Genomic DNA, 24,176 nt, shown 5'->3' with positions numbered 1-24,176 from the left:
GCGTGACGGCGGGATTGAGGAGATCCTCGAAGTATTCCTTCCACCGCCCGACGACATCCTCAGTTGAGGTCAACAGCTGCCCACCTCTACTGTAAACAGCGTTGGTAGGGCACTGTTTCCCTCTCCTGAGGCGCCGGATGGTTTGCCAGAATCTCTTCGAGGCCAGCCGATAGTCCTTCTCCATGGCCTCACCGAACTCCTCCCAGGCCCGAGTTTTTGCCTCCACAACCACCCGGGCTGCAGCCCACTTGGCCTGTCGGTACCCGTCAGCTGCGTCAGGAGTCCCACAAGCCAACCAGGCCTGATAGGACTCCTTCTTCAGCTTGACGGCATCCCTTACTTCCGGTGTCCACCACCGGGTTCGGGGATTGCCGCCTCGACAGGCACCGGAGACCTTACGGCCACAGCTCCGAGCGGCCGCTTCGACAATGGCGGTGGAGAACATGGTCCACTCGGACTCAATATCTCCAACCTCCCTCGGGATCCAGTCGAAGCTCTGCCGGAGGTGGGAGTTAAAGATCTCTCTGACAGGAGACTCGGCCAGACGTTCCCAGCAGACCCTTACAGTACGCTTGGGCCTGCCGAGTCTGTCCAGCTTTCTCCCCCGCCATCGGATCCAACTCACCACCAGGTGGTGATCAGTTGACAGCTCCGCCCCTCTCTTCACCCGAGTGTCCAAGACATACGGCCGCAGGTCAGATGAGACGACAACAAAGTCGATCATCGACCTGCGGCCTAGGGTGTCCTGGTGCCACGTGCACTGATGGACACCCTTATGCTTGAACATGGTGTTCGTTATGGACAAACTGTGACTAGCACAGAAGTCCAATAACTGAACACCACTCGGGTTCAGATCAGGGGGGCCGTTCCTCCCAATCACGCCCCTCCAGGTGTCACTGTCGTTGCCCACGTGGGCGTTGAAGTCCCCCAGTAGAACAATAGAGTCCCCAGTCGGAGCACTTTCCAGCACCCCTCCCAGAGACTCCAAGAAGGTCGGGTACTCTGCACTGCCGTTCGGCCCGTAGGCACAAACAACAGTGAGAGACCTATCCCCGACCCGTAGGCGCAGGGAAACGACCCTCTCGTTCACCGGGGTAAACTCCAACACATGGCGGCAGAGCTGGGGAGCTATAAGCAAACCCACACCAGCCCGCCGCCTCTCACCATGGGCAACTCCAGAGTGGTGAAGAGTCCATCCTCTCTCAAGGAGTGTGGTTCCAGAGCCCAAGCCGTGCGTAGAGGTGATCCCGACTACCTCTAATCGGAACCTCTCAACCTCACGCACTAGCTCAGGCTCCTTCCCCGCCAGCGAGGTGACATTCCACGTCCCTAGAACTAGTTTCCGTGTCCAGAGATCGGGTTGTCTAGGCCCCTGCCTTCGACTGCCGCCCGATCCTCTTCGCACCGGCCCCTTATGGTCCCTCCTGTGGGTGGTGAGCCCACGGGAGGGCGGCCCCACGTCGTCCGTTCGGGCTGAGCCCGGCCGGGCCCCATGGGGGAAGGCCCGGCCACCAGGCGCTCGCATACGAGCCCCAACCCCGGGCCTGGCTCCAGGGTGGGGCCCCGGCTGCGCCATACCGGGCGACGTCACGGTACTCAATATTTTTTTCATCATTAAGGGGGGTTTGAACCGCTCTTAGTCTGACCCGTCGCCTAAGACCTGTTTGCCTTGGGAGACCCTACCAGGGGCATATAGCCCCAGACAACATAGCTCCTAGGGTCACTCGGGTACTCAAACCCCTCCACCACGTTAAGGTGGCAGTTCAAGGAGAGGGTAAGTGTATACATCACAGTAAATGAAAGTTAATACTCACTAGCTAGAAAGCAAGTTACTTATTTCGTCTTTGATATTCACTTCGGACAGGCAAACTTAATTTGCTTGAGAGAGAAAAATTTGTACTTTGTGTATTATTACATAGCAATTGGAACTATTACTTACAGTCTGTCTTGTCTTCCCGGGTTGAACTGGGTAACTTGATGGAATTGCATTCACCTTTAGTCCTCAAAGGTGAGGACTGGGTCACGATTCTCTGTATTAAAATGTTTCTTGCAAAAATTGTATGTCTCATTGGCAACATTGCTCCATTAATTCTCCCACAGTATGACTCGGGAGAGGCAGAGGTATTGTCCCAATTGCAGAGCGGGTAGAATTTAATTAATCAAACTCCACAAGCAGGCAAACAGCATGGTCAAATGTGAACAGGCAGAAGTCGACTAGTCGATACGAACAAAGGAAATCCAGAAGTACGAAGTTCAGTGTTTATTTCTCAATAGAACCAAATAACACAGCGTCATCCTGCACAAAGAAATTCTTGTGACATGGCACACAACATTTACTGTATGTAGTAAGAATTAAGGACTATATAAAGAATATAAAACTATATAAAAAATATAGCAATAATATACATGACAGTGTAATCTAGCAGCAATTTAAAAACAATATGGGTAGAAGTATTGTTTATTATAGATACAGTAAGTATAGAAATAATATACATAACTATGTAAACTAGCAGGCAACGTCCAAAATACAAGTGCATATGTAAAAAAGGCTCAGGTGAAGGTACCGACTAGAATAAGTTAAATTGTAAACACCGAAGGCATGCTGGGATAAAAAAAAATTAGAAAACTCTTGAAAAGGCGTAGAATTTCTATGATTGGGAGCTGGGAGGAGTGTGCATTTGTTGTGATTGGGATCTGGAGGATCTTGGGATCTGGAGGATCTTGGGATCTGGAGGTTGTATTTCGTCCTGGTGATGGGGTTGGAATTGGAACTGTGAACAGTCCTAACATATATGGCAACGGGTGAAACCTCAAGTCTCCTTGCCCATGTCCCTTGTACCTTTTATATGACCATGGCATTTTCCACAATTACAAATATTATTCTGATGTTCAGCGACGAAAATGGACCACCTTGGCGAAGCAACCTATCTTCTTATAGCTTGTTGAGGTTAAAGTTCAGTCTCACCTCGATGACATCACTGCCAAAGAAACAACACACGTAAGCATGTTCACACACCCAATGCACCAATGTGATTCATGAACACACAAACGTACCCATACACATAAAGACAGACCTACGGACAGACAGGGATGCAGACAGACAAGCAGACAGTACTTTCAACACACTGCCTGATAGAAATGTGAAAACTAGCATTAGCGCAGAAACAACATACAGATTTGTCCAGATGCCCTACAATATCCGAATGCAAAATGCTGCCCACCACTTTTCCGTTTAGTTGTTGTGTTTTTTTTGTACACTTCAAACAATAGAGTTTTTGCATTAAAAGTCATTGTTGGATTTTATTTGGTCCTCCACAGTAATGACATTTTCTATGTTTACAAAGTACTGCTAATGCCCAACTTACTGGTCCTAAAAACTATAAACAATGTCAGCTTTTTGTCTGGAGTCTGTCTCGTAGTACAAGCTTTTTTTCTACTAATCAAAGCCATTCTGGGATTTTATTCAAGAGTAAAACTACTGTGGAAATACCATGAGTGTTCTAGTTTGAACTGAGTTCTTGGTTTCAGCGACTTCGGTAGGCAAATATACGTTTGGTAGGTTAGAGCTGAGAGACTGCTTGTAAGCTTAAGCTGACATCTAAAGCCGAACCACTGCCAGGACCTGTCAGTTAACAACCACGGGCCTGACAGTGGATATATCCTTAAGAGACAGTGGGAGACATCTCGTCTGTTCAATGGCTTGAAAATGCTGTTTGTGGATAATAGCAGTCAAGGAATAGCAGTCACAGTCATCTCCTCCTTACAATCTGTACACAACACAATGTTTTAGTGAAATGGTACACTTCAACATATCAGTTGTTGGCATTCACAGGCATTAAGTTTGAATTTACCTTTAAAGGATCTAATATTTCATCACCAATACAAAAGTTATTTCGACAGCATTTCGTATTTAGATCTGGTTCAGCATTGCTGACATTTCAGTCCAGTACATTGCAGGCACTCAGGGACAGATGACAGTAGTTAGCATCCGGTACAAATCAGATTTGATGAGTTGGGTGTCATTGTCATCAGCTAAAAGGATTGGTGCAAATCGACAGAGTGATCAGACCTCCTTTAACAAAGGTCTCCTGATGACCCCTGAGAAACCTTTAACTGCCAACTTAACAGATCAGTAAAGATTTTAGATGGGCTTGTTAACTGGAAGTATTAAACTGTAATTGCTGATGAGTGGTTCAAGGAGATACTTTCTCCTTGTTGAAGGTTGTAAGATCATGAGGTTGTAAGATACTTGAAGGTGTCAGTTTGCCCAAGAAGGTTGCTTTCATCTGTGAACCGATATCTCCATGTTGAAGTAGGCAACTTCAGTGTTATTCTTTGAAGACCAGGAGGCTGGTCCCCCCTGATGACCAGGAGTTGTGATCAAATAAGGATGAAAAATTTTGTCACCAGAATGTATCAACCAAAAACAGAAGGACGAACCCCCCAGTTGACTACATTTAATGTCGATGCCCATGCTAGAATGCATTTTCTCTCCTAAGCCATCTCTACGGTTACTGCATAGAGTATTTTCAAAGCACATGGTAGTCCATATTTTAGAAGTGGCTTGGATGTCCACAATTTAGAAGTGGCTTGGGTAGACATCCATCTTTCAGTCTCTACACATGGTGGTACTGTTTCTGCCAATAAGAGCATGTATTAAACTTAGCTTGATAACTAATCACAAAGGCTGGACCACATGATATTCAATAATGTCTCCAAAATGATTAAATACATCTGCCATAAATTGTAAACATCTTTGGCAGCAGGACTTCCATTTTAGCTGAGCCAGCAGATGTCTTCATACCCCAGTATCAGCAAGTCATCCCAGTTTTACTGTGCTGGAGCTATATTAGTCATTTCATTAATTACATTGTCGAGACATACATGTACATGTCCAAGTCAATTTACCTGATTTACCTACCTTTGATCAATATGCATTTACAAGCAACAAATGCAAATTGTCCAAACGTTATAGAAATACAGCTGAAACACTTAGCCAATATTCATGTTTACCTCTGCTCAACCACTGTCATTGTGCTGCGCATCCTACATTTTACAGAACTGACTGAGAGACATAATTAGATCCGGTGGTCTGTCCCTGCAGTGAAAGACAGACATCTCACAATGCAGAATTTTTGCATCTCAGTAAACCTGTTTTCTTATTTAGCATTAGATTTACTGAATGTGCCATGTGATCTATATTAAATGGAACCTGTTTTAATATAACAGGCTGTTAATATTCAATATTCAACATTTTGCAGAACATCCCAGATCAACAATGGATTGGTTCCTCCGTCCTTCCAGGAGATTATTGTTTATTTTATGTAACTAATTTATCTGTTCTTTATTTTAAGCTTATGTGTTTCTGTTGTGTGAAGTGTGAACAATATTTTTTTATATGGTTACAAATATGAGATGTGATTTATTTTAAGGTTTAACATGTATGCATAAAGTGTTCTTTGTGCATTTAGTGTTCTTTATGAAAATATAGAAATAAGATAAGATCTTCGTATTTAGATTTTCTTTTGCTAAGTAATACATCTCAAATAACCAATTTGATGGATTATCCCATCCGTAATGTTAACTATCTACTGCACTGGAGGAAACAGGAAGAAAAACAGAGTCCAAATCCATGAAAGCCAATTAATGACTTTAGAGAGCAAAGATAGAACTATACTGCAACTGTATGGTAAAAGCCATTACACTTTCATGTGATAATATGGGTCACAGCGGGGCCATATGGTGTAGGTGTACTCTAGATATATATATATATATATATCTCAGTGCTGAGTGTAATCTCCTATTGCACTCAATCTTTCCAGCGACAGCTCTCTCATGAGATGTATCTGACCCTCAAACGGTCTCTCTGAGAATGTAACACATGCTCAGACCATAGACCTATATAGAATCCATACCCAACATGAAGATTGGACGAGGTGTCTTCTGCAGTGGTCACACTAATACACCACTTTCATTTCCATTGCCCTGGTATTGAATTATGAAACAGCAAGCCCATAAAAGTTTAATTGTTAGCTGGCAAATATTTTAATGTTGGAAATAAGAACTCCCTCTGCAAAGCTTTTGGACAGCAATAATACATTAACCAGCTAAATCCAGCTGCGCAATTCAAGGCAATACAAAGTAGTGATAAAGTTAGAGATTTTATTTTTTCAAATGGCTTATTAAAAAAAGACTTTGATTGGTTATTGTACGGCCCAGAGTTTTGTATGGTCTTGTTAAAAGCACTGAAATGGATTTTGAAAATGGTTCTACTAAGCAATTTGGAAAGCGGACATTTTAGACAGAACATTCCTGATTTTCACGCAAATGTAATTGGGACTGTGTTCCCTAAATGGCGCAGTGGTCCAAGAACCCATTTTGTTGGACCAGCAGATTACCACTATCTAGGTTGGTGCACTGACTGTGGCACTAATTGACAAGTGACTGGGAAGTGTCATGGATCATGTTGTCCAGCAACGCCCCTGAGCTGGGGAGGCATTGTATGCGGGGGTTTCCTCAGCTCAAATGAATAACAAATGTTTCGGCATTCAGTCAACTGGGTACCCACACACTTTATCTGGCCTGGGCTTTGTTTCTTTTATATGTTTAACTATTGAGGTGGAGATGTTTGTATCACACAGGGACTGGGGGACAATTACACCCAAGTGTATAAAGTTTCAAACAAAGTTTAAGATTGGTCATGAGTAGTCCAGTCTCAGTCGTGAATAAAATATTTTTTTTAGGTTTGTCGTCTCCATCAGATTCCCATTTCGCAACAACATTTATCAAGATTGAGCCAGAAAAAAGAAAAAAAAAGACTATCTTAACGTCACACCAGACTTAAGTATATACAGTATACTAATGACTGTTTTTCCAATTGTCTTGTCTCAGTCTGTTCCCAGTTCTCAAGGGGAGTCTACGCCATCTTTGGATTCTACGACAAGAAGTCGGTCAACACGATAACGTCGTTCTGTGGAACTCTCCATGTGTCCTTCATCACCCCCAGTTTCCCGCTGGATGGGACTCAGCAGTTCATTATCCAGATGAGGCCTGACATCAAAGGACCCCTGCTGAGCCTCATCGAGTACTACAAGTGGGACAAGTTTGCCTATCTCTACGACAGCGATAGAGGTGAGATACACCGGCTCAAAGTAACTGCCCAGTGCATTCCGATTTTTATGACATTTAATGACAAGTAAAAATGCTATTTGAATGTACTGCTCCGAGAGAAATCAGTGAAACCACAGCAAAAAGCTTGTGGTATTGGAATCAGTCTTTGTGGCTGTGGAATCTAGTGAAAACCCTTTAGGAGGCCTATGGATATTGTTGGTGATTATATCACGTATATCTGCTGAGAACGTTTGTGGACACAGATTCAGCCTAGTATACGACAAAAAAACAGAGCCCAATGGAGACTTTGCTCAATCTCTATCTGCGAAACCAGGCCAAAATGTTTAACACTGAACTGTTCATTTATACAAAACATTTTGGTGAGTAAAATTTTTTGCCCAGAAATGTTTTCAACATTTAGTGCATGCAAATGAAATTCAGGTTTACGTTACATTTATAGTATTGGGAAAAATAGATAATATTAAAATATTTTAATATGCTTTTTTCCAACTTGGGAAAATCAGAATGTCGACGAGACTCCCAGTGGTCACATAATGACAGTGCAGTGCATTCAAATTACTCAGGTATTCATGGAGCGACGCTGACAACACAACAAAATATAATTACAAAGCAATCGAACACATGACAGAAGAAAATATGATAAGACTTTATATGCACTGCAGGTTACGTTACGAGACCGCCTGTCAGGCCAGATGTGACACATTGCGTACACATCAACCACCATGTTGTCTAGACGCAGATAGAGTTCACATTAGTTCCACACACAGAGCAAGGTATACCAGGAGGACACTCTGTAAAGGGCATTGTGGTGCATGACAAACAAGTTGTCAGATAGTATCAACTACGGCCATCTCACCACCTGTGTAGGAGGTTCTCTTAGCTTGGAGCAAAGTAGGAGGGCAGCTCTGTAACACTGAAGGAATTGCATCTTGTGTCTGTGATAGAAAAACGACACCACATTAAATATAAAAACTGGCTAAATAGTGTACTGTAAATGTACTTTCAGCTCTTAAAATGTATTCAAAATGCGGTACTTTTAATAATGCACCACAAATACAGCATTTAGCCTTAGGGGCATGCATCCTAAAATGCATAGAAAATGCTTGTTAAAATCCATCGAAAACTGATATTTGGGTTCTGGAAAGCTGACAGGTTTTCAGTTTTCCATTGCATTAACTTCTATCAATGGAACACAACTTATATAAAATGTTGCTGAACAATGACCCTGCATTTGAATCTTTCTAAAAGTTGGAATAATCTAGGTCTGTTTTCTTTAGAAATATTCTGCCTCTAAAAAGTGATTTTCATATCAAAAGCTATTTTTGTCGATCAGCATGAAAGCTTTCAGCACTGTTGATGTTTTCCAGTATTTATATTTTTCTTTTTTTTCATGCAGTGGGCTAAATTGTTGCTTTCAGTTGTTAAGCTGGAGGATATTACATGTCAGACGCTATTTACTCGTTGTGATTACACTACTTCATATGACACTACATGGAAAAGGACACAGGCCTAGACTGGATTTCCCCAAGAGGAATTGCATTTCATGTGACTGTCCTGCTAGGAGGGTTACAAGGCGTAGAAGAATGAGTTACACAGTGTTATTTTAGCACCAGAGGGAAGAGTAATTATAGCCTTGCTGGGCAAACTCTATCTGTAAAGTGAACCGTGCAAACCTTCTGAAATCCAGGTGGCTTGCAAAGCTCAAAAGTACTAATATAATATTATCAGACTTCCATAACAATAGCTGAAAGGCAAAATAAAATAAGCAGTTCCTTTCGTTATAAATCGTTATTTCAAACAGGTCAAAATGTCGAAGTTAGGATAGCGGTATTATAATGTGTGATGATATCTGTTAACCATAGCAAAAGGCTGGTTAGCCAGTGTAATGGAAGGCTGACATATTGAATCAGAACATCTCCACAAAGAAGTGGGATAAATACCGTCTTCTGGGGGACTAGCTTCTGGACTACTGTACATCTCCATGTAGAGGGATTAATTTCCTCCTGTGACAAAAGAGGTCACATTAAGATGCCGTATCTTGACAGTTAGCTGTATTAGTGATCTCTACTATATTAGTGCCAATGACTAACAAAAGCTCTACTTTATTTCCGCATTAATTTAATTCACTACTCATTCTGTCTCCCTCCTTTTCTCTCTTACAATTCAATTCAAAATGATTTATTGGAAAGGGAAGCATTTGTGTACTGTCAAAGCCAGTGGAAAACAAGAAAGATGCAATAAAAATTATAAATAACAAAAAGTGGAAGAGACAATAAATACTAAGTGAACTGTACACAGAAACATTTTAGAAGGCATTTCAAATGTCTCTCTGCCTCGCGCCCCCTCTCTCTGATCCTCTCTCTAGTTTTCTCTCAGCCTGCCTCCATCACTGGCCTGAGGTTATGGTGTGTTTCTTGACAGGAATCCTCTTAGGGGGGAGAGTGTCTCTGCTAATGGGGTTGTTTTCCATATCACTGGTCAATGGTCAATTCCTGTTTGAGTCCAGCTGAAATTAATGGCGGTGTAGAGCAGTGTAAGGCTTCTAGAGACACCTAACGGGGCCACCCAGTCTGTTAAAGCCCATTATGGTATTATGGAGACTTTGGGTTTGTTTTATTTGACTGTACATGTATTTGCACATGCACACACTATTGAATTTCCATGCTATCCAAGCACTCAGGTTAAGAAGCACTGGGGCACAGAATAACGAATGACTTTAAAAACCCCAGATTGTCTAACCAGTGCAGGTAGGATGGGGAAATGGGCAAAGTGAGGTTTACTCTCATTTGTGTTTGGATGTAGATAGCAAGATAGCCAACTTCAGATGGATAGATAAGCTGATTGCTTGTCACGGTTGGAATGTTTGGATCAACACTAGTCCTTTGCCTGCTAGTCCCGTGGGCACACTTGAGGCCCAGGAATTGAAACGCTCTGCAAAGGGCTCAGAGTGCACTCTGAAAATATTTATTTTCTATACTTTTGCCTTTGCTTGTCACTGGATGTTTTCAGATATTCAACAAAGAAGATAATTCGCAGTTGTTTATAGGTCTCCAATCACTTTGGAATCATTCTTTGCCTACTCTTCCATGTAGAAACCATTTCTGCAGTTGTTTATAGGTCTGAAATCACTTTGGAATCATTCTTTGTCCACTCTTCCATGTAGAACTGCTTAACACAAAACATTTGTTGGTTTTTGAGCATCAACTGCTTCATTCTGATCTTTAACCAACATCCAATTACGTGTACGACTTGTCATTGACTAGGTCATTCCAAAACATTAAAAGTGTTGCTTTTCAGCAATTCTGATGTTGACTTGCTGTGTGTGTGTTTTGGATCATTGTCTAGCAAAGTTCCCCAGGTGACTGCCCTTACGCAGCAAAGCTTCCCAAAACGTTCACCTACTACCGACATGCCTGACCTTCGATATGGGATCAGGACTGTTTGAAACAGTTTTTGGTTTTTGCTAAATATAAAAAAATGCTTTTTTGCTTTTCCTGAAACCCCAACATTTGAAAGCTTACCATATGAAGGCACCAGTCGAAATTGAAAGGGTGTAGTTAAAAGGTGGTAGTTAGAAGGTTGTAGTAAGGTTGGCCACACAAAGCAGAAGTAAGGGTGCGTTTTACTGATAATGCTAATTCTATAATGCTGCCGTCCGTGATGTTGAAAAGCCCTCTTCGGCTCACCCCCTTGTGCATATTTCATCATGGCGTTGCTCTGCCTAATTAGGTCACATATATCCATGCTCACATTCCCATGGCAACCAATGTGCAGCGCATTCACTGGCGCTTGGTGTGTGTGTGTGTTTGTGTGTGTTTGTGCGTCTGTGAGTTCATGTGCCTGCATTGCAAATGTGTGTGTGTGTGTGCGACCGTTAGATATGATTAATCCTGTTAGCATTTTGGGAGTAATTGCTAAACCTACGCCTCCGTTGATTTTGTTGATAGTCCTTTGAAAATGTTCCTGTCAAATGAAATGTAGACACTAGAAAAACAGACTCAAACTTTATTTCAAACTGAAAATAATCCATGTGATACCGACAATGATGTCCAAGACGGTAATAAACACAGCTAAATTGTTATTTCGACATTGCATATACGAAATACTCTAAATTTATTTAGGATCTTTGAATGTTTAGATTGCTCAGTAAATGTGTACTGTATTTTAGTTGCACACCCCGAAGGTAGTCCATGGGCCATGTGAAACTGGTTCAGTTTTCTTCATGGTTCAGTTTTCTCCACAGAGTCATCAGAAACATCAGCACATTCTGTCAACCGCTAGCTAGAAATAAGTGAAAGTAATAGGTATCACATGAGCATGTCCGAAGAAGAATGTCACCCAAATAATATTTTCTGATGAAGAAAGCACTCCGCTTCTTGTTCCCTTCATTTGTAATTTGTACTAAGCTACGTCATACTTCGCTGCACCATTCACCACGTCTGTAGAATTGTGTTAAGGTAGTGTTACCTCGGGTTTAACGATTTGACATGGGGTTTCAGGACTAAATGGTTCCCCAGAAGTTCTTAAAAACCACAGTTAAATGTGCTTTATCGGCCTTTGTGAATAACATTGAGGAAATCATTATAACAAAATGGCAGTAATAGCCACGGAAGCTCACAGAAGATGCTGTTCACCAGACTTTTTGGAATGTACCTTCATTTATTTGTAGCTCAAGAAATTGGGGAATTTCATGCTTTTGTAAACTGATAGAACACTGCAAAACAGCACTCTTTAAACAATGCAATAGATGAATGCAATATATGGGCAGATTTGTAAATCAGAGGGATACAAAATGAAAATAGGACTGAATTATGGGTTACAGTTTCTTCTAGTCCAAGGACTACTTAAATTTTTTGTATAGAAATAGTGAAATAGTCTTTTAGTCACACTGGTAACACTGTGCAAAGATACAGATCTTGAATGTCACAGAGATGTGCGGTATACAGCAGTCAAACGCATACTGTCATGCATTCAAGGAAGGAGTTGGTACCAGATACACAGTATTTGTGTCATGCTCAAACTGAATGCCTAGGTAATTATCTAATTTTGAAAAGTGGCAGCTTGATTGCTGCTATCCTGATACTTGACAGCCATTTAAAAATCGCTTGAGACTTTCCTTAATATCGAATCGACTCCTAGCCCATCCTCCCTTAACACCTCTTTAGATCTGAAGAGCTTGGATTGGAGTGAGCAATGCGGTGGAAATTTCACCAGACAAGTCAAAAGGCAAAGAGGAAACAAGTACCAAATTGCCTATACCTAATTCAGTAACAACGTCTGCTTACTTCTGCATATGGAGAAAGGGTTTAGCAAACTCCCAAACTAGTGGTCAAAACCATATTTGAAATTTTCATCGGTTTCAATTTCAACAAAATGATTACTAAAAGTGTAGACATCTACAGTATGCATTCAGTTTCCCTCTACAATGCCCATAAGCAATGCTGAAGTCATTAGAATAATGTGGACCAGACCAGGACACAATATCAGACAGGTAGGAATTAATTGGAATTCATTAAATTAATTTGTCAGCACATATTAGATGCAGTTCAGTCACTGCAAACCATACTTCCTTCACACTGAAATGCTGTCAAAAATACTGTTTGACTGATATGTGATGGACTGTTAAAGTTTCAATATAAACATTAGTTCAATGTAAACATTAGTTGTAATTACATGATCTTTACATGTTGGGGTTGCAAACATTTCAGTATTGAAAGCGGTCATCATGGGCGCTAGGGAGCGATTTGCAACTCCTGCCTAGAGATCCGTATCAGGGAAACAGCTAGAAAGATTTGAAGTTTTTACACAGATTTACACAGATTGTTCTACAAAAATATTATCCACCCCTGGAGTATTTAGATTTTGTCTAAGCTACAACTAGCTTTCTGTGGATGTTGAGGATAATCCTTACTTTCCAGTGCTGCACAATAAAAGAGCGTCAGATGTTTGTGAAGCTATTATTTTCAGATTGTAATGTGGACATTTCTGATTATTTGCTTTTCGCCCCCTTTAATCCCATGTAGGTTTTTGTCAGTAATCTGCTCCTTATCTTAGCGTTAAATTAAGTGACATATTTTGCTTTGTAGAACACATTGCATCACTGTTCATAATAAAAGGCATGCGATGGGCCTGAGCTCAATCAATCAATCAAATGTATTTATAAAGCCCTTTTTACCACAGCAGTTGTCACAAAGTGCTTTACAGAGACACCTGGCCTTAAACCCCAAGGAGCAAACAACTGTAGTGTTGAATTTCAGTGGCTAGGAAAAACTCCCTAAGGTCGAATTTTAGGAAGAAACCTAGAGAGGACCCAGGCTCAGAGGGGTGACCAGTCCTCTTCTGGCTGTGCCGGGTGAGATATTAAGAGTCCAATTGGAATAATAAATACATTTCTCTGGGCTAAATCCTGAGTCTATTTGATTTTAGACTAGGTCAGAAGTATGACCAGGTGGACAAGGACAGGGACAGCAACGGGCCCCCCAAACCAGGTAATCCGCAGGTGTGGACCAGGACCTCATCTCCTCCTAAAATTTTAAACTGAAGGAGACTGAGAAAAGTTAGTAGTACATCCCTCATATCCCCCAGCACAATAATATAACAACATCAACATGGCATAGCTAAAGCCATAAAGTGTTGTTTCAAAATCATGCTGATGAGAAACCAATGTTACGATAATTCTCTGATTAGAATTACTGTGATTTAGAATGGACCTCCACTACACTTTTAGGTCATCTGCAATGCATTCAGTTGGTGCTTTAGTCTACAGAGATGATACTTCAAATACAGATGTACACCTTTTATAGTGAGTTTCATAATCTTACCGAACTCGCAGCAAGGTTCTGCTCTGTCTACAGTACAACCAATTACAGAATGTTGAATGAGTCTAGGCTCCCGAGAGAGGTTCTGTATGTGTCGTTGTGTTTTGGCTCTTGCTCCTTGTACTCTGCCTCCCTCTGTGTGTGAGAGACAGCTTCTCTGACAGCCTCCGACTGTCCTTCAGCCTCGCCTGCCCTCCCCTCCCCTCCCAGGGCCATAGCTGTCAGCCATCCAACGCTCGCCATGACATTGGGAGGCTCCATGGGAAATCTGCTGAGCTGAACAGTTGGGAATTGGAAAATGTGAAAGTGGAACTGGGAGAACACATTCCATTGGCATATTGTCTTTATTGGTGTTGGCTTGCAAGGCTGTGTAGATTTCAAATGATGTGAATATTTTCAAAAAACAATTGATTAGGGTATTAGGGTATTGTGTTTCAAATTTCATTATAAATGCCTTTTTACATCAGCAGTTGTCACAAAATGCTTTTATAAAACACCCAGCCTGAAACCCCAAGGAGCAAGCAACAACAATGTTGAAGCAGGTGGCAAGGAAAAACTCCCTAAAAGGGGCCGAAACCGAGAGAGGAACTAGGCTGGGATGGGTGACCAGTCCTCTTCCTGGCTGAACATTTTCAGAGTATAAGTTGTAATAATTAATAAATGCATGTGGGCTGTGTTTCAACTTCACTAGCTGTATGTAACATGAAGATATACAGTCATGTAGTGTTAGATGATCTGGGCTCAACAAAAAATACAATTAAGGCCAGGATTTAAGAAAGATGGAAACCAAAACATTTAGGTGTAAAACATTTGGTGCTTAAATTTAAATCCACAATGAACCCGGTCATTATTGAAAAACTATTTTTAGCATGTGGTTTATCATGTTCTATACAATTTATTATTTACATTTGAAAATCCCTGTGCATTCAAATATTTATGTACTTTTTATTTATTTGAATTACTATTATTTTCTCATGCATAGTTAAGATTGCATACGACTTGTGAAATAATTTTAGCGCTTTGAATCGCTATCCAATATGACTGAGGTTTCCCTATTAGCCAAAGGGAATCCATTTTCAGGGGAGTGTGTGACTATAGCATGTACCTTAACACTGTAGCCACAGAGAAAACCTTTGAACCTTTGAAAAAGCAGACTGGACAGACAAAACGAGTTCAGTGAAACATTTCACAAAACGTAAATGGTAGATCTAGATTCAAGCCAATTTCTTAGGCAGCAGAAACTGTTATTACTCCAATGACATAAAAGTTACAGGCCTGTTGACATTTTGATAATCTCCAAATCTCTTTTAAACCATATTGCATATCAACTGCTCTCTGCATAAAATGCCGAGTACCCCCCTCTTGGTGTCTGAACACACAATGGACAGGTGTCATAATGGAGGAACCTAATTATATAAACTGTCAAGATCTAAAATATGTTTCAATTTTACCAAACGCAAAAGCATAACAACTTACAGTATTGAGCATTAACTGGGACTTGCTTGTCTACTCACATGTTGAGCAGTTCTTAAATCAGAACAAAGTCCAATTATCTTCTTTTAATGGGCAACGGAGAAAGTCAGCCGCTACTGAGTCATAATGACCTTACAGTAATCATGACTTACAGCATGCTCTGAGGAAAAATGCTTGCTTCCATTTTCTATCTTAACAAAGCACCCCTTCTCACCTTCATAAACACAGCTGCCCTGTCGAAGCAATTCGAACGGCTGTAATTCACCAACGGAATTAAAGCCACCCCGCTTTTATCAAATCAACTACCATGGTGGTCGGGATTAATGCACTTTATGATTTTCACTCTTTCCTACCGTCGTTAAAAATTAAATACGTCTGAAAGGAGCAGTAGAACGGACGTAAAATTCTACTTGACCCTCTGTCCAACTTTTAATACAGCAGATTGAATGGTATAGATGTAATGACAGGAGTCCTTCTTTCCCTAACATTAAACTATACTGCATGGGGCTTTAAATTACACCATGTGACATTAGTTGGTGTGCCAGTGAAAAGTGTGCTTGTACCTATTTGCATGAACATCAAACACTACAATGACTTGTATTCTCAACTTTACCAGACTTCGGTAATGTGTTTATTTAATGTTGTTTTAAGTCAGTTGAGAACTAATTCTTATTTTCAGTGACAACCTCAACAAAGACATTTGCTTGTATGAGGAGAGGACACCACATACAGTAGAACCGCATAAATACAAATTAGCAAATTGACACTATGAACATGAGGATCCACTCTCTGGTGTCTTTGGAACACACCATAACAATAAGCTCTGGAGTTGAGGCTGTGCCTTCTGGTTTCGTCCGTGGCTAATTAACACAACCCTGTTGTCCATCCAGGTTTGACCACGCTGCAGGTGGTGCTGGACACGGCAGCCGAGAGGAAGTGGCAGGTGACGGCCATCAACGTGGGCAATCTGAAGGACGAGAGAAAGGATGAAGCTTACCGCTCGCTTTTCCAGGACCTGGAGAACAAGAAGGAGAGACGGGTCATCCTGGACTGTGAACAGGACAAAGTGAAAGACATCATGGAGCAGGTGAAAAGAGAAACGCTCCTTCCTCTGGTAGTTTTGTGCGCCTTGTTGTATTAAGCAGCTGTACTGCTACAAGGTATCCAGTGCTGGTGAGATTGACTGTGTGTAACTCAGAGTGAGACTTTGTTGGCCCGTTTCTGTGTGTACAGTATGTTTATGCCTTTTGGTTGGTGTATGCCATCCTTTCATGCAAGCATTTCACATGCTAGCAGCCCAAAGTGGACTGAGCCCCTGAAAAAAATCCCCTCAATCGTTAAAAGGCATAAACAGGTTATTTACAAACCTTCCCCAGCCCTTGGGAGGGTCCATTGATTAGTATTTAAGACATTTAACCAAAGGCTAAAATCAATGTGTATTCCCCTTTGCGGCTGCACGCTAGAGGTTTTATCTGAGAGAAATGTTTTAAATCCCTGTCACAATTCGCTGCCAAACGCAGACACTTATGATGCGCTGTCGAAATCGGAATTATTAAAACCACTGTTGTGTCATTTTAAGTAGATACTGAAAGAGCTTTTGGGGTGGTCACTGAAATATAGCATCTGAAATGGTTTCTCAGTTTTGGTTCGTTACTGACGAGGGATGCTGTAGCATGGGCAGGCTGCCGATCATAGTTGTTAGCAAAGCCTTTTAGCTTTTTAATAAAACAGTTGATAACAATGGCTGTCAAATAGTCACAAGGTACAATATAGGAACAGGAGAATGGAATGTGTTTTGTATTAGATAGATAAAGAGCAAGGTCTATAACTGCACTGAAGATTATTATTTTCATTCAGTCATTACTGCTGTACCATGAATAAACTGATTACTCGAAGACTGTCTTTGGGCTTCCATATCCTTATAGTTTCACAGTATTGTCTGTTCTTTTTATCTCAACTTTTCCTCAGGTTATCACTATTGGCAGGCATGTGAAAGGCTACCACTACATCATTGCAAATTTGGTAAGTCTTCCCACCATAAATTGGAATCACAGTGAGGAAATAGTGACTTTTAGAAATAAATGATAGGCTAGATGCATAGTGCTACAATGTTGAGAGCCTGAGGTAATTGTCTTCCAATTGAACTCTGTAAGTGTAACATATTTGTTAGCTTATTGTATTAAATCAATCCCTTCCTGTTTCTGCTGAAAATTGGATGATGCAAAAAATGTCAATTTCATGTCTACACTTGAATTTTCTTATTTTCATTTAAGGGTTTCGTGGACGGGGACCTCTCCAAAATACAATATGGAGGAGCCAACGTGTCTGGGTTCCAGATTGTAGATTTTGATGACCCATTGGTGTCCAAATTTGACCAGAGGTGGGAAGCTCTGGAGGAGAAGGAATACCCAGGAGCTGACAGTAAGATTAGGGTGAGGAGATCTCCAAACTCAGTTATGGGGAGCTGTGAGAAGTATGTTGCTTTAAAAAGGTTCCTCTCCAACCCTCCCTCGAAACAAGACACACAGTCACATGTAAACACACACCCCCCCCCAACCTACACACAAACAGAGACTGAGCCTTTCCTCCCTGTTCCATTGCAGTACACGTCTGCGTTGACCTACGACGCAGTACAGGTTATGACAGAAGCCTTCCGCTACCTGCACAAGCAACGCATCGACATCGCCAGGAAAGGCAATAACGGTGACTGTCTGGCCAACCCAGCCGTGCCCTGGGCGCAGGGAGTGGAGATCGAGCGGGCGCTCAAACAGGTGATGGCACAGACGAGTGGCTTTACCAAGTGTTTGGATTTATTTTATACTGAGGTATTTAATGGTTTCTGTTCTGCCACTGTGTGTTTCTGTCCTTTTAGGTTCGTGTGGATGGCCTTACGGGAAATATTCAGTTCGATCAACATGGCAAACGTGTCAACTACTCTGTGAATATCATGGAGTTGAAGAATAATGGTCCCGTAAAGGTATGCTACTGTTTGCTCAGAGCTCGTATATTAAGAGTGTGGGCCGTGCGTTTGGCGTGATGATACATTGGCTTCCCATTAACATTACATGTAGAATATTAATTAAAAACAAACTAGATGCTGGAAAGAGGTCAATTCTCTACCCGAACTATGGAAATGCAATGGAAATGTGTGTGGGAAAGGTGCCATAGAGCAATGATCCCAAATGAATTTACTGTACATGAAACCACAGCATTCTATAGTAGCTATGTTAGCTTCTCTTTAAGATTATAAATCTTGATATTATTGAATATTCATTTCGAATTGACATGAAAGACAACCTAGTTTCTTTAATTCCCTATATGGATGATGTCAGCACTGAATCATTTATTGACTACAAAGTTTATTGTGTGAGCTGTTTTTAGTAGTAAAAGCAAAACTAAAGACAATATTGGCATTGTTGGATTATACTTGGGTTAATTTCACGCTTCTGTATTTATAGAAGGGACGCTACGGTAAGCAAAATCATTTTTTAGTTTGGATGTTGGCAAACCAGTGCATAGCTAGCCAGCAAAATGGAGGCACAATTATTTTCCAGATGCTAGTATTGTGGCCCATGTTATTCCAACAACAAACAAAAACACCCATTCCTAAACCTTCACGATTCCCCAAAGGATGAGTCTTTGCTTGACAGCTGGGTGAGAGTTCAAAGACATGACAACCCTGATGTCAGTATCTCACATGGGAACACCTTCGTCAGTGGCCTGCATTTTAACCAGCCAATCCATTTGACGAAAAGGCTGCGCTCACATTAAAGACGGGCCGTTTCTTGCCCATTCTCCTGAAATGACTGTGAGAAGAGCCTGCACTCTTGGATCACCCACTTTGATAGACCAAGTGTACACTATATGACTGGGGCTGGAGGTGGATGATTCAGCGATGGACAAGTGTGGGACGCCTCAGCGCTAAAAGCAGGGAACCTTGACTATGCCTGCCTTACACTGCCTTGTGAGTATTGTGAAGTTTGTTTTCTGCAGACGGTTGATGATGTGTGGTAGCATAGTCTCATGTCAGCGTTGTAGTTTTGCAAATTGGTGCCACTGTTCAGATATTGCATAACATGTGTTCAACTATTCAAATGACGGTTGCAAATTTGCTAGATCACTAGCCAGCTCTGTACTCCCACGCCATTCTCTATCTTAAGAAGCACTCCCCTTCGTTTTTTTAACAAATATTTCTAAAAGCAAATAGCACCATCGTAACTTACTTGATCGATTACATATCGATTATACATTGATTCATTTTGTATGTCCTGGCTCCTATACTAAGTCACAATTGGTTCACTGTGGTCTGGTACTGAGCACAGTTATATTGGGTAAGAGTTCAGTTTTCCTTATACCTAAAAAAAAAAAATCTTCATTTGTTTAGGTGTTGGATGCTTTGCATGGAAGGAGGGAGCTCAAGGCCAATAGCACTCTTTTTACCAGCTCCAGAGAATTTGTGCATCTGACAAGGACTTCCGGTTCCCAGAGAGATGGTTGTCATGGTTAATCTACTAGTAGAAAGCTCAGAAGGCTGAATGGGTAGCATAACGCCTAGCCACGAACAGGAAACTGAAATTAATTGACACGTTTTTTGTGTACTGCTGTCAAGTAGCAACTGTACCAAAGAAGGTGCTTGCGGACATTTTTAATTAATGTCACATCAGTAAGTTGCCTTGTAATAACATGGACCAACAACCAGTGTTTTGTCCACATTTGGATGTCCAGGGAACAGGAGCTGACAACCATGCCTAACCAGGTCTGTCATCCTGGACAGGACAGTTGACTAGGATGTCATCCAGACTCTGACATCATAGTCTGAGAGCTGTCTTACATAAACCACACCACCTTCGAAGGCCTGATTGAGATGTTGCCTTGTTTCACTACACTACCCATTTCACTGGGTTTATCTTTGATCAGGAGATCATGCTTTTCCTGGAGCTGTTGGAGCTTGGTGATGGATGAATGGCAGATAAGGGGTTCACCATGAAGAGGAGACTGTCAGATGGTGTGGCGAAAGCTCATCATTCCCTTGTTCAACAAAACAACTCTGCTAATACAGGAGGACACTGAGCGAATGCCAGCTACTGCATGTCTGAGAGGGCTATTGGAGAGAGCCATTAGGAGGGTGAAGGACTACCGTACCTGAGACATGATTATCCCACTCACTCTGGCAGGCTCTGTCAATCAACTGTGTGCGAACTGCAGCTCATTGGTGAACCACCACGGCCCTCTGGATCTCCAAGGTGATATGCCTGAGTGTGAAAACATGCTGAAACACAGGAGTGCACACTCACTGCAAACCAATCATTGATGATTTTGGTTACATTAAAAAGGTTTTAACAAATAAGAGTTTTATAAATAACTATATTTTTGTGTGATTTTTTCATTTGTATATATATATTTTTTCTTTCTCAGAGAACACCTTTAATTGGTGATGTTGTGTAGGGCAGTGGTTCCCAAGTACCCCCAACAGTACATTTTCATTGTAGCCCCAGCCAAGCACAGCTGATTCAACTTGTCAACTAATTATCATGCTCTCATTGAGTTGAATTGGGTGTGCTTGTCCAGGGCTACAACAAAGATGTGTGCTGTTGAGGGTACTCAAGGACCGGAATTGGGAACCACTGGTGTAGGGATCTGGGGCCAGTTTCAAATTAAGCCTAGTCCTGTACAAAAAAATTAAGCAAAATGAAAATGTCTGCACAACTAGCACTCAGTGTTTGCATAGTCCATTAACCTGGTAAATGTGTGTGTATATATATATATATTTTTTTTTTTGTTGTTGTTGTTGTTGTAGATATTAACTTTAGATATGTATTCTGTGACTTTAGGTTTATTCACCTTGGGGATTAGAACCAGCTGCCTTACTGACCCAACTCTCTAGACCCCTAGACTACCATGCCATCCCAATTTGTAATTGTTTATCATGAATTTCTAGATTATAGGCAAACAAAATACAAATCAGACAGTAAATGAATTCATTTCCTCTATTCACAACTGCAGTTAGTCATACACCAGTATCAACATGGGTCAACAGTGTCAGTGGTCCCTGAAGCAGATTGTCTCACCTGCTTTGATTCATTAAGGTACACATTCATGTAGTTGTAGAATGAGAAAAGGTCAGTTTTGTCTCTCATCTCAAAGGTCAGGTTTGTCTCTCATCTCAAAGGGCAAGTTTCTCTCTCATATCTGCTATTAAAGCCTAATCTTGCCAAACATTTTCCACTCTAATATCTTTTTTCTAGTGCTTCTAAACCAGTTACAGACGACCTTGGCCGTGGTCTTGCTAGAGATGTGTGTGTCTGTGTTCGAGCCTCGGCCACTTACACCATCAACATCAGAACACTTGATCCCGGCTGGTGCTCGGGCTGGCAGGGCAGAAGTGTCATGAACTGAACTTTTTTTTTATGTAAGAAAAGAACCCACAGACGTGGTACCAGAGTCCCTGACATAAATAGGCAACAAGCCCCGAGGTGGTGTAATATATGGCTGATATAGGGTCATGCTTATGCACACTGTATATTGAAAGGGCCCGGCAGCAATATGGCTTAAGCAATACGACAAACCTGCCAGGGTGCCTGATGTTATTATAAACTGGGCAGCAATGTATGTAGACCAACATGTATCACACCTGTGGTATACGGCCCTGATATTTGTTTTGATGATATTTATTTACCATTATTTTACAGGGTAAGTATGACATAGAACATATTTTCAGCAACAACCTGTGAGCAGTTTGGGTTTAGTCAGACAGATTTTACATGTTGTCAGTGTGGCGGATTTCCTCGAACAACCATTTGGTCAAAGCACAGATGCTCTAACCACTCTATTCTGGCACCCCAATATACCATGGCAGTTTAAATTTTAACTAAATCTCCAGGCTTTTGACAATATTAACAATTGTCCATACGAGTATATATATGTCATTTTAAAATTTGAATATAAAGCAAGAACATAGCTCTGAATAGATCAAGATTGCATAATCAGGCTGCACTGTGTTGTTCTGCGATGGAACAAGAAAACAACACATGAGCACTGAACCAGAATAAAGCAAGAGATATTAAAGAGAATTCCACCCATGTGAAACAGCAATCGTGTCTACGGTCTCGTGACATGATGGCATTGCTCATTCACTATTCATTTTTTCCTCCACAGATTGGATATTGGAACGAAGTTGACAAAATGGCTGTCACAAAATCGGACGTGTTCCCGAATGACACAACAGGAATGGAAAACAAAACTGTCATTGTGACCACAATATTGGTAAGGAACTGTCTATAATAGTATCCATACAAACCTGGATTTGTTTCTTAACTCCTTGTGTCTACAGAATGGTTGGTTGTTGAACGTAGTTCTTTAAGTCTATTATAGCAATGGATCTAAACAATACATCCACACCTGATATACATCATACATCCACATCTAAAATTCCCCTTAGAGTACTGGTACGTACTATGATGTAAAGCCTAGGCGCCTAATGGACTGAACCGTATGTTTTGTTTATTCCCCTCAGGAAGCTCCATATGTAATGCTCAAGAAGAATGCTGACCTTTTTGTCGACAATGACCGATATGAGGGCTACTGTGTAGATCTGGCGGCTGAGATAGCAAAGCACTGCGGCTTCAAATACCAGCTGAAAATTGTGGGGGATGGAAAATACGGCGCCCGAGATTTTGAGACCAAAATCTGGAATGGAATGGTGGGAGAGCTTGTTTATGGGGTAAGAAAACGGATCCATAAAACCCTCTTATAGAGATCAGATTTAATGACTTTTTTTGTCATATACAAACTATTAAAAAAAAAAACCTGGAGTTCCCTTTAAACAGGGCCACCTGTAACCCTGCGACAGTAACATGGTATTGTGTCGTCTTCTCCACCCCAGAAAGCTGATATAGCCGTGGCGCCGTTGACCATTACCCTCGTACGAGAAGAAGTCATTGACTTTTCGAAGCCCTTCATGTCTCTGGGTATCTCCATCATGATCAAGAAGCCCCAGAAGTCCAAACCGGGAGTCTTCTCCTTCCTGGACCCGCTGGCCTACGAGATCTGGATGTGCATAGTGTTCGCCTACATCGGCGTCAGCGTGGTCCTCTTCCTGGTCAGCCGATTCAGCCCGTACGAGTGGCACACGGAGGAGTACGAGGATGGCCAGATCCAGACTAATGAGTCTACCAACGAGTTTGGGATATTCAACAGTCTCTGGTTCTCCCTCGGCGCCTTCATGAGACAGGGCTGTGACATCTCGCCAAGGTGGGTCTCTAACTGCCTCCTGATTGGGTTGGATTTCACTGGTTGAATGCCCTGACATGGAAATGTATGCCGTAACATCCATCTAGTGGTCCCCAGCTACCACTTAGCCCACTTCATCTCACCGGTAACTGTTCCCCAGGTTGTTGCTTTAAATTGCAGTTCACTCACAGGCAACTGTAAAATGAAGAAATACAGACACCTACATTTTATTGCAGGGTTTTTCAATTCTCTGTTGCGTGATATCAACGTTTTTTTTACTGCTTTGAATCATCCTCGTGTCCTTGTCCACTTGACAAACAGCATATTATGCAGGCAGATGCGTCTTGGTTTCAAATATCACAGTCCCAGCAGTAATGAATTCAGTGTCATATTAGCGCTCAGCATATAGCGATTTAATGAGGTGCGAGTGCAGCCGATTATGTTAAGCAGGCCTCTTACTTAGCACTAGAGAAGGGACAGCTAGTCACATGCCTTTCCAGGGAGCTTTGTCATCAAGACATCAAC

At 41.6% G+C, this 24,176-nt stretch overlaps 1 protein-coding gene across 10 annotated transcripts in view; it reads left to right on the top strand.

The window, feature by feature from the left end:
* Positions 1–24,176, top strand: part of gria2b (glutamate receptor, ionotropic, AMPA 2b) — a 52,051-nt gene that overhangs the window by 20,059 nt on the left and 7,816 nt on the right. For all 10 annotated transcript variants that reach the window (XR_002196710.2, XM_010899867.4, XM_010899886.4 and 7 more), the window contains exons 3-11: positions 6,892–7,131; positions 16,313–16,509; positions 17,391–17,444; positions 17,696–17,854; positions 18,026–18,193; positions 18,295–18,399; positions 22,578–22,685; positions 22,936–23,142; positions 23,305–23,672. Coding sequence is in view for 9 of the 10 variants with exons in the window: in XM_010899867.4 (XP_010898169.1) it covers positions 6,892–7,131; positions 16,313–16,509; positions 17,391–17,444; positions 17,696–17,854; positions 18,026–18,193; positions 18,295–18,399; positions 22,578–22,685; positions 22,936–23,142; positions 23,305–23,672 (1,606 nt within the window). In the remaining variant the exon portion in view is untranslated. The remainder of the gene's footprint in view (positions 1–6,891; positions 7,132–16,312; positions 16,510–17,390; positions 17,445–17,695; positions 17,855–18,025; positions 18,194–18,294; positions 18,400–22,577; positions 22,686–22,935; positions 23,143–23,304; positions 23,673–24,176) is intronic.

The sequence above is a fragment of the Esox lucius genome, chromosome 4 (genome assembly GCF_011004845.1).
Source record: "Esox lucius isolate fEsoLuc1 chromosome 4, fEsoLuc1.pri, whole genome shotgun sequence".
In the NCBI taxonomy this organism is placed as follows: Eukaryota; Metazoa; Chordata; class Actinopteri; order Esociformes; family Esocidae; genus Esox; species Esox lucius.
The sequence above is the reverse complement of the archived record's forward strand: the minus strand, read 5'-3'. Positions and strand labels throughout refer to the sequence as shown.